At 45.1% G+C, this 12,011-nt stretch overlaps 1 protein-coding gene across 7 annotated transcripts in view; it reads left to right on the top strand.

The window, feature by feature from the left end:
* Nucleotides 1-12,011, top strand: part of LOC126295142 (sorting nexin-13-like) — a 324,588-nt gene that overhangs the window by 298,239 nt on the left and 14,338 nt on the right. For all 7 annotated transcript variants that reach the window (XM_049987428.1, XM_049987425.1, XM_049987427.1 and 4 more), the window contains one exon: nucleotides 6,756-6,910. In XM_049987428.1, coding sequence (XP_049843385.1) covers nucleotides 6,756-6,910 — 155 coding nt within the window. The remainder of the gene's footprint in view (nucleotides 1-6,755; nucleotides 6,911-12,011) is intronic.

The raw sequence follows: 12,011 nt of genomic DNA, 5'->3' as shown, positions 1-12,011 counted from the left end.
TGGGGAAATCTACTCGAAATATTTTCGAAATTATACTTCAGGTGCTGAGCCACAACAGCTGCTGAGCCCGGGGGCCTATAGATACATACAATTACCATGTATGACCCTGCTTTAACCGTGACCTTCACCCAAATCATTTCACAATTCGAATCTCCGTCAATTTCCTTCGATACTATTGCACTTCTTATCGCTATAAACACGCCTCCCCCTTCACTGTCCAGCCTGTCTCTGCGGTATACATTCCAATCTGAGTTTAGGATTTCATTACTGTTTACATGTGGTTTCAGCCAACTTTCTGTCCCTAGTACTATATGGGCGTTGTGACCGTTTATTAATGAGAGCAGTTCTGGGACCTTTCTATAGACGCTCCTGCAGTTTACTATTAGCACATTAATATTGTTATTCCCTGCTGCATTTTGCCTACTCCTGCCTTGCCGCGTCTCAGGAGGCGTCTTGTCGGGCCTAGGGAGGGAATTCTCTAACCTAAAAAAACCCCATGTGCACTCCACACGTACTCCGCTACCCTCGTAGCCGCTTCCGGCGTGTAGTGCACGCCTGACCTATTCAGGGGGACCCTACATTTCTCCACCCGATAGCGGAGGTCGAGAAATTTGCACCCCAGCTCTCCGCAGAATCGTCTGAGCCTCTGGTTTAAGCCTTGCACTCGGCTCCAAACCAGAGGACCACGATCGGTTCTGGGAACGATACTACAAATAGTTAGCTCTGATTCCACCCCGCGAGCGAGGCTTTCTGCCTTCACCAACTCCGCCAACCGCCTGTACGAACTGAGGATGACCTCTGAACCGAGACGGCAGGAGTCATTGGTGCCGACATGAGCAACGATTTGCAGTCTGGTGCACCCAGTGCTCTCTATCGCCGCCGGTAGGGCCTCCTCCACATCTCGGATGAGACCCCCGGGCAAGCAGACAGAGTGAACACTGGCCTTCTTCCCCGACCTTTCTGCTATTTTCCTAAGGGGCTCCATCACCCGCCTAACGTTGGAGTTCCCAATAACTAATAAACCCCTCCCCCCGTGTGCCTGCTCGGACCTTGCTGAAGGAGCAGCCACATGTCCAGTCACAGGCAGAGCCGGCGATGCCACACGGCCAGCCTCCACATTGACCCTCCGCCTTGTGCGCCGCGAACTCCGCTGAACCCGCCACTCCCCTTGGGGAGAGGGTGGCCCAAACGCGCCTGGTACCCGCGAAGATGTCTCGACAGCAGGGACAGTGGGTGAAGCATGTAACACCTGGGGTGTTACAGGCAGGAGGAACGAAGACAGGTGAACAGCTGGAAGAAATATGGTGCCTTGTGACTGTAGCAGCGAGTGACACACATCAGCTACGCAATTTTAACTTCAAGTGAATCTGAGAGCATCCCCTATGCTTTATTGTCGTGCTCCACCATTTTCTTTTTGCTCTTTTGCTGGCATGTTACAGCACGGTGCTGGGCATTGTAACATCTAACAGGACTGCAGACGCATCTGTGCAAACAAACTGAATGTTAATAACCTTACTTTATATTTCTGATGTGAGTATTATAAATTAACTCACACCAATCGTATTTTGGATGCAACTCACTGACAATATACATTTACCGATGTTCTGTTGTCAGTTTGGTGGAGACTGATTGTGCCTATGTAAAAATGCAATGTAATATGAGGTTGGTGTGTAAGTTCGTAGCATTTTTGTATTGCAGGTTAGTATTCTGTCTGCTACGGGTTTATTTATTGATTGTCATTTTTTTATTTGTAGTTCATTGGTGCTGTTTGAGTGTACATATCATCATTTTGTCCTTTGGAGGTAGTGAGTGGAGCTGTGGATGCTAGAAACTGGAGTGCCATGTGGAGAATTCTGAACATATTCTTCTGTTTGAGCTCAGTGGAGGGGTGATAGCAGTGGATCAGTGGATACAGCCGGAAACATTTGCATTGTGGATGGGGATAATGCTCTTGGACAGAGTATGGCAAGAAAATAGTTTTCTCATTTCAAGGAGGGTCATTTGGACATAAGTAAATCTCCACATTCAGGAAGACCTTAGAGTTTTGATGGAGATCATTTAAGCTCATTCATCAACAATAACTCACTTCAGTGTACTCGAGAACTGGCAAATATGATGAACTGTGATCATTCCATCACGGTGTGACATTTGCATACAATACGGACTGCTCAAGAATTGGGTGTAAGCGTACCACATGCTGGAAGGCAAAATCACAAAAGTCAACACGTGGCCATACGTGTGTGTCTGCTCGCTCATCGTCGATTGTCTCGTGAACAACACTGACCGTTTCTATCCTGTGTCATAATGGTGATGAGAAGTGGCGTCCTTATATTAACATAATGAAAATAAAGGAATTGTTGATTGTAAGCAAAACAGCACTTCTCTGTGCAAACACCAGCATGCATCCACAAAAGATGTTACGTACCTGGTGGAACAGCGACGGTGTGCTGTACTACAAACTGCTTCCCTTAGATGTAATCATCACTACTGACTTTTATTGTCAACAGCTGAGATGTCTTGCAGACACAATCTGGTAACTCTGACCAGGAAGGCTGCATGAAGTGATGCTACTTCCGCATTCTGCTAGATTGACCAAAAAAACACTACAAAAGAGTTGGGTTGGAAAATCGTTCCACAACTACCGTATTCAGGCAGTTTCGCGCCGTCATATTTTCAGCTTCTATGCTCTCTATTGAACAGCCTTCAAAGAACTTCATTTCCACATAAAAATGCACTCCGAACATGGCTCAACATAGTGAAGGAGAATATACAGGGTGTACATAAGACCTGATGTAGTATCAGTGGACATAAGAGCAGCAGGTCCAGTACGAATACAGTGGCTGTATAGTGTACTATCAAACGTGTGGAGAAATAGTAAAATACCCGACGACTGGAGAATAGGAGACATTCTTCCCATCTTCAAGAAAGGCAATAAAAGACTTTGTAAAAACTACAGAGGAATAACCCTCATGAGTCACACAGCCAAGATTTTTGAAAGAATTTTACTAAATCGAATAAGTGAAAAGATAGAAAAGGAACCGAGTGAAGAGCAGCATTGGTTTAGGAAAGGAAGGAGCACGATCAACCTGATATTTTCTATCCATCAACTGATGGAAAAAAGTTGGGAGTATAACAAAAGGATGATAATGTTTTTTATAGACATAGAAAAGGCATGTGACTAAGTTGACAGGGAAAGATTCTGGGAACAACTGAAGAAGATAGATATAGAAGATGGATACATTAATGTTATAAATACAATGCACAGAGGCCACAATTGTAGAATTAGAGCACCATTGGGGAACTCTGAATACTTAGAAATAAGACAAGGAATGAATAGGTCAGTTATAGATATAGTAAAAGAAAAAGACAAAAAGATGATTTTTGCAGATGATATGGTGATATGGGGTGATAAAGGGGTAGATGTGCAGCTACAGCTTGATGCTTGGAAGGAAATAATGAAAAGGTATGGATTAAAAATAAATAAAGATAAGAGTGAAGTAATGGTATTTGGAAGAGAGAGAGGAATCAATGGAAATATTACCTTGAATGGAGAACCCCTCAAAGTGGTAGAAAGTTTCACTTATTTAGGGAGTGAAATATCTAGGGATGGAAGAATAACTAACAAAATTAATAGGAGGTTACAGAAGGGAGGCAATTTCTACCAAACAATAAAACATCTGATTTGCAATAATGAGGTTTCAGAAAGAGCAAAACTCCTTATGTATAAGAATTATTACATCCATATTGTCACCTATGGTGGAGAAACATGGACAATGACAGAAAGGGACTGGAGCAGACTGCAAGCAGGGGAAATGAAATTTCTCAGAGCAGTTAAGGGAAAAACAAGAATGGACAGAGTAAGGAATAGAGAGATTAGAAAGGACCTCAAACAAGAAAGTATGAGAGAAGAAATTGAAAGAAAGAGATTAAGATGGTATGGGCATGTTAAGAGGATGCATGGGCAGAGACTCCCCAAAATTATGTAAGAACTAAAGATGGATGGGAAAAGACCTAGAGGGCACCCAAGAACACGGTGGAAAATGGGGGTGAGAATATCTGTTGAAAGGAGAGGTGTGACCTGGCAGCAAGTGGAGGAAGAAAAGTGGTGGGAGGACCGAGCCAAATGGAGAGGACTCGTCAGCACCCAGACCTGGCGGTAGCTGGAGCAGGATTCGGATATAGATAGATAGATAGATAGACAGATAGACAGACAGACATAAAGCCTGGTAACACTTTAAATTATTTATTGCACAAGAACAAAACATTGTACAGATATCATACATGTGTTATTTTGAAGAGAAACTCTGAAAGGTCCCCCCACCCCTCCCATGTATTACACCACAGCGTAGTTTGGTAATTTGTCGATAGTGTGCGCTGGTCGCAAGTGCGATGGATCAGTCGTGCTACAGAAGGGACAGCTGTTTCACGATATGGCCTCCCCGATTACCTGTTCTCACTCTGTGTGACTTTTTCCTATGGGGACTCATTAAAGATCTGGTGTATGTACCACCTCTACCACGTGATGTAGCAGAGCTCCGGGAGAGAATACGGGAAGCGACTGCCACAGTCGACGATGCCGTGCAGGGACGGGTATGGCAAGAATTCGATTACCAGTTTGACGTCTGACGGGTCACTTGTGACTCGCGTATCAAAAGTTTGTAAAAAAAACTTCCAGAGTTTCTCTTCAAAATGCAATATGTATGACATCTGTATGATGTTTAGTTCTTGTGCAATAAATAATTGAAAGTGTTCCTGGACTTTATGTACACCCAGTATTATTGATGAATAAAGTCTCTTATGTGTATCTGTTGTTTTTATTAAACACACAGAAAAGTGCTACAATTTTATGCACTGACCTAATATTTAAATGTCGCTACAGTTTCTACCACTACTTTTTGTTTTTCTGAGGATCCTAAAAACATTATGGTCTCCGATTAATTTATTGTTTATCTTATCCAATAATGTACATACTGGGTGATCAAAAAGTCAGTATAAATTTGAAACTGATTAAACCACGGAATAATGTAGCTAGAGGGGTACAAATTGGCACACATCCTTGGAATGACATGGGGTTTTATTAGAACAAAAAAAAAAAAAAATACAAAAGTTCAAAAATGTCCGACAGAAGGCGCTTCATCTAATCAGAATAGCAGTAATTAGCATAACAAGTAAGACAAAGCAAAGGCGATGTTCTTTACAGGAAATGTTCAATATGTCCACCATCATTCCTCAACAATAGCTGTAGTCAAGGGATAATGTTGTGAACAGCACTGTAGAACTGTACGGAGTTACGGTGAGGCATTGGCGTCGGATGTCGTCTTTCAACATCCCTAGAGAGGTCGGTCGATCACGATACACTTGCGTCTACAGGTAACCCCAAAGTCAATAATCGCACAGACTGAGGTCTGGGGACCTGGGAGGTCAAGCGTGACGAAAGTGGCAGCTGAGCACACGATCATCGCCAAATGACGCGTGAAAGAGATCTTTCACGCGTCTAGCAATACTTTTTGTGCTAATAAAACCCCACATCATTCGAAGCATCTGTGTCAAGTTTTACCCCTCTATTTACATTATTCTGTGGTTTATTAAGTTTTCAAATTTACACCGACTATTCGATCATCCGGTAATTTGCTTATTCGAAGGAATTTTATGTCTGCTGGCTGTGCATGGCTCTTGGCCTCGGTGGCCTGTGGTTTTTCTCCCATAGGGAAGTACAGATACAGCCATAACTTTAAAAAGTTTGCCTGCGTTTTCCTTCCAGACTGCATTTAACTGTTTGACACACAGGTAGACGCCCTCAATATTAATGTCCACAAAAACATGACTGGATATTGTGTATCAGATAATACATGCCTAGTATGGGAAAAGTAGCGTATCTTTTGTTTGGTAACTGTGTATTGTGTACTTCAGTATTTCTGGCGCATTCCACATCCTCGATGACTCCTGCACTACGGATTTACGATCGGGCAGTGTATCTAATCCTATCCAAACGCTTTTCCTAAATTGTCTTCCCTGTTCATCATATTTATCAAAATTCTAAGCCTCTTCCATAGGGAGTCCCATCCCCTTCTCCCCGTCATCCCGTGCCGTGTAATCCCATTGTCCACTATCCAGTGTCACATCATTCCACTCTTACCTGCTCAGACTCGTGAACTCAAAGTGCTGCCTCCAGTTTAACTGGCGCCCCACCACTTGTACCACCCCACCACCAGTACAGCCCTGCCGCCCCCGTAACGCTCCTGCCCCCGCAACGCTCCTGCCCCCGCAACGCTCCTGCCCCCGCAACGCTCCTGCCCCCGCAACGCTCCTGCCCCCGCAACGCTCCTGCCCCCGCAACGCTCCTGCCCCCGCAACGCTCCTGCCCCCGCAACGCTCCTGCCCCCGCAACGCTCCTGCCCCCGCAACGCTCCTGCCCCCGCAACGCTCCTGCCCCCGCAACGCTCCTGCCCCCGCAACGCTCCTGCCCCCGCAACGCTCCTGCCCCCGCAACGCTCCTGCCCCCGCAACGCTCCTGCCCCCGCAACGCTCCTGCCCCCGCAACGCTCCTGCCCCCGCAACGCTCCTGCCCCCGCAACGCTCCTGCCCCCGCAACGCTCCTGCCCCCGCAACGCTCCTGCCCCCGCAACGCTCCTGCCCCCTTTGTAGCTCTGCTGCCTCTTCACCTTCGACCAAAATAACAGTGTAACAGTAGCCCAGAAAATGGAGCGATGCGTGAAATCTAGCGGAGCATTACTGCAGGGTGGTGTACTTTGCAGATGAGCTGAAGCACATAATTGGGAGCGAGACGGCGCGGCGCGGGCTGCTGCGTGTGTTCGAGCTGTTCCAGAGGCCGGTGCTCAACCGGCGCCTGCTGCACGTGCTGCTGGAGGGAGTGCTGCGGACGCTCTTCCCAGACAACAACCTCGAGCAGGTCAGAGTGGTGGAATATCTTTTTCTGTCCAAATACGATACGGTGTCCCCAGACATACTGATTAACATTACTGTCTCTTGCCGTGCTCTCATTGTGCACCGCCACCTCTGGAGCAATCCTTTTGTGAGCAAATATGCCAATCCCTTGTTTCCGCCCCTTTTAAATGCGTCCTTTCTGTTTATCTTTGATACGTTGTTTCATATCCTCGGCAGTAGCACTCCAAACGGTTGCCCCTTCGACATAAATGTCGCCTCGGCATGGAGGGGGAAGGAAGGAGGCACGTGTAGTGAAGTCTGTTAGTGCAGTGTTTGTGTGTGGAACAACTGCCAAAAGATTCGTGAACTGTGTACGGCAGTGTTAGTCAACCTCTTTCACCTTCTGCTCACCTTCGTATCTCTGTCGCTAATAAAATTATCTAATCCCTCACCGCTTCGACAGTAATGGGCAGTAACTTTACTTTATAAAATATATAAAGTAGAGCTACAAAAAGTTAAAGCATATGATAGTACAATATTCAAAGGAAAGTTGCTATATAGCCGAGATGCTGAGCTGCAGATAGGCACATCAAAAAGACTGTCAGAAAGTGAGCTTTCGGCCAACAAGGTGTTTGTCAGAGGCAGAAACACACACACACACACACACACACACACACACACACACACACACACACACACAAAACCACAGCCTCTGGCTGCTGACACCACACTCACACCCAGCAGCCATTTTTAAAGCATATAATAATAATAATAATAATAATAATAATAATAATATAATAATAATAATAATTGCACACCATATACTGTACAGCAATTTTTTTAACATCCCTACTGCAAGCTGGCCATTCAGAAAGATTTAACACCAACAAGTGGGCCGTAGGGTCTGGGTTGACTACAACTGGTGTAGGCCATATGTGGTCGTGCACTGTTGTGGTGGACTATACAGTTGTTCATATCTACATCTGCCTCTACATCATACTTAGCAAGCCACCAAGCAGCATGTGGTACCACAACGCAGGCAGCAGGTGTGTGTGTGGGGGGGGGGGGGGGGGTTTACTTCTGGTACCACTAGCTGATACCTTGTTCCCTGTTCCACTTGCAAATGATGCACAGCAGAATTATTGTTGGTAGGGCTTAGAATTAGCTCTAATTTGTCATATTTTCTCATCTTGGCCATTTTGTGAAATGTATATGGGAGGAAGTAATATCTATACCTACTCTTCTAGGAAATCGCTTTCTCAAAATTTTACCAGATAACCCCTACGTGATGCACAACACATCTCTTGTAATGTTTGACACTGGAGTTTGACGAGAATCCCTGCAATGCTCTCGCACTGACCAAACGGCACCTAGATGAAATGTGCACCTCTTTGTTGGCTCTTCCCTGTCTCTTCTATCAGTCCTACGTGGTAAGGCCCCCACATTCATGAACAGTACTCAAGAATTGATCAAACAAGAGCCTTATAAGCCGCTTCGTCTGTGGACAATTTAAATTTCCTTTAGATTCTGACTGTGAATATGCCTGGTTTCTACTTTACCTAACGGCCGCCCTGGGTAAGTGCTCCTGTCAATTTTTGGATAGACACTGTTTCTAGCACTTAGTCATCAGCAGTGTAGCTGTACAGTAGTGGATTTCTTTTCCTATGTATGTTCAATATGTTAACATTTCTTTAGATTTAGGGTCAACTGCAAGAGCCAGCACCATTCATCAAGCATCTGCAGGTCATTGTGCAAATCGATACTGTCTTTGGGTGGTGTCGGTTTCTTCCAGACAACTGTATCGTCTGCAAACAGTCTTAAAGAGCTTCCGACACTTTGTACTAGATCATTTATATACATTCATATAACTGTCTCACTTCGTCTGGGTACTCTGGAAATTACCTTTACATCTGTTCAGTTAGTTCCATTGAGAGCTAGGTGTTGGGTTGTATCTTCAAAGAAGAGTTGAGTCCAGTCACAAATCAGGTCCGATACTCAGTAAACTCTTCCACACACACCCCCCACCCCACCCTCCCCACTAAGGACGGTGCAGTATGATGTGAAATGCCTTTCTGAAGTCAACGAACACTGCATCAGTCTGAGTGCTGTCATCTACAGGTCTATGGATTTCACGGACGAATGCAACTTCTGTGGACATTTTCTTCTTGTGGCCTCCCTGAAATATTCCATAACATCACTGTAGAACTCTTTATTCATCATCTCACCAGGAGGGACAGACTCTTTTCATTTTAATTCCCCTCAGTAATACAGTTTGTGCGACAGAATATGTTGACATGTACCAAAACTTGTTACTAAGATGTAGTAGACATCTCGGATGGTCTATCCTTACGTTGCCACCATCAACCGGTGTTCTCCAATTTTTGAAATGCCTAAGTGCTTCATTCGTCTGTATCTCGCGGAAAGTATTATCTCGAAAAGCTCGGTTCGACACTCGGTGTGTTTCTGCAGCGTGATGCCCACACTTACAAACAAAACTTTATGCAGAGTTGCTGTTTTCTTCAAGGTTCCCAGCACAAAACCGCAAACTCGTGGTACCAGGCCAGTGGTGACAAAACACACGGGATAGCAAATGCATGTATATGGATGACAGTAGTATTGTGTACACAAGGTATAAAAGAGCATTGCATCAGCAGAGCTATCATTTCTACACAGGGGAGTCATGAAAAGGTGTCCGATGTAATTATGGCTGCACTACAGGAATTAACAGGGTTTGAGCACGCGGAAAATTCCATTTCATAAATCGTGTGGGAAGCAATATTCTGAGATCCACAGTGTCAAGACTGTGCCGAGAATACCAAATTCCTGGCATTGCCTCTCACCAAGGACAACGCTCTGACCGACGGCCTTCACGTAACGACCGAGAACAGCGTAGAGTTGTCAGTGATGACGGACGGACAGCACTGCACGGAATCGACGTGGGAAGTGTGGCAAATGTATTACCTAGGACAGCGCAACAAAATTTAGCACGAATAGGCTACGGTAGAAGACGACTGACTGGAGTGCCTTTGCTGATAGCACGGCACCACCTGCAGCGGCTCTTCTGGGCTCTGACTGTATCGGTTGGACCCTAAACGACTGGAAAACCGTAGTCTGGCCAGATGAGTTCCAATTTCAGTTGGTAAGAGCTGACGGCAGGGTCTGAGAGTGAGGCACAATGTGCAAACTGACTGTGGTTCCGTAATGGTGTGTGCTGTGTTTATATGAAATAGACTGGGTCCTCCGATCTAACTGAACCGATCGTTTACTGGCAGTGGTTATGTTTGGGTTCTTGGAGATCATCTGTAACCATTTGTAGACTTCACGTTCCCAAACAGTGATGGCATTTTTTATGGATGGCTATGTGCTCTGTCACTGAGCCACAATTGTTTGCAATCGGTTGGAAGAACATTGTGGACAATTTGAGCAAATGATTTGCCCACCCACATTTCTGGACATAAAATTCGTCGAACATTTATGGGACGTAATCGAGAGGTCAGTTTGTGCACAAATTGTATACTGGCAACACTTTCACAATTACACTGTGTGATGGAAAGCATCCAGACACCTTATTGAAAATGACTTACACGTTTGTGGCACCCTCCATTGGTAATGCTGTATGGTCTTGACCCACCTTTAGCCTTGATGGGGTAATGCTGTATGGTCTTGACCCACCTTTAGCCTTGATGGCAGTTTCCATTCTCGCAGGCATACGTTCAGTCAGGTGCTGGAAGGTTTCTCGGGGAATGGCAGCCTATTTTTCATGGAGTGCTCCACTGAGGAGAGGTATCGATGTCGGACGGTGGGGCCTGGCAAGAAGTCGGCGTTCCAAAACGTCCGAAAGGTTGTTCTGTAGGATTCAGGTCAGGACTCCGTGCAGGCCAGTTTATGTAACCACTCTGTCACAGGCCGTGCATTATTAACAGCTGCTTGATCATGTTGAAAGATGCAATCGCCACTCCCAAATTCCTCTTCAACTGTGGGAAGCAAAAAGGTGCTTAAAGCATCAGTGTAGGCCTGTGCAGTGATAGTGCGACACAAAACAACAAGGGGTGCAAACCCTCTGCATGAAAAACACGACCACACAATAACACCACCACCTCCGACTCTTACGGTTGGCACTACACACGCTGGCAGATGACGTTCACCAGGCATTCGCCATACCCACACCCTACCCACACCCTACCCCATTGGATTGCCACATTGTGTACTGTGATTCATCGCTCCACACAACATTTTTCCTCTGTTCAATCATCCAGTGTTATGCTCCTTACATCAAGCAAGGCTTCTGCAGTGTTACTTGGCTTTATGTTTAATTACAGACTTACTATATTATCATTTGACTTGTTTTCACCACGTAACACCCGCTGTTTACGTCCTTCTTTGTTGCTGAGCAATGTATCACTTTTCGTTGTGACGCCGCAACTCTTCCTTTCCTATATCTTTACTACCTTTTATGTATATAAATGATGAACTATTGGTTTTGTCATTTAATAACTTTTTAATAACTGTGGAAGTATTTTAGGCATTGGGTCCCACCTAATGTGTCACCCACCTATACGTTTTACACGAACCTTTCGAGACTCGATCGATCTGTTTACAAAGAGAAAGCAGAATATCTCTTCCTTTGACGTTGTCCAACAACGACCTAGGAAGCTCGGCGCCCTCGTGGCCCGGACTCTTCCATGGCTCGTGGTAGTTTGCAGCATTAGTTTTATTCCTCGCCCACTTGCCACTATGTCGAACTTTCGTGGTGATCGTCAGGCATAGTCTTCCACGTTCTCTGCAATATAAATAAACTTTCTTCCCACAGTATTTCTGAAAACCCAAAAACAAATTTAAAGAACATAATAATAATAACTGTTCCTATAATTATTCGTACAAGTCTTGGTCGATTCAGTGAGGGGTGGGACAGGCTCATGTTCGTGTGTGTGTGTGTGTGTGTGCGTGTGTGTGTGTGTGTGTGTGTGTGTGTGTGTGGTCAGCCTATTAAATGCCTTAACAGACTAAAGCTGTAATTGTGATAGTCTTTTTGTTGTGACCATCTGTGACTGAGCATCTCCACTGTATAGTGAGTAGCAACTTTCTTTCGCATAATATTGTTTATATAATTGTGTGTTTTCCTGCCA

The sequence above is a fragment of the Schistocerca gregaria genome, chromosome 11, assembly GCF_023897955.1.
Source record: "Schistocerca gregaria isolate iqSchGreg1 chromosome 11, iqSchGreg1.2, whole genome shotgun sequence".
Lineage (NCBI taxonomy): Eukaryota > Metazoa > Arthropoda > Insecta > Orthoptera > Acrididae > Schistocerca > Schistocerca gregaria.
The sequence above is the reverse complement of the archived record's forward strand: the minus strand, read 5'-3'. Positions and strand labels throughout refer to the sequence as shown.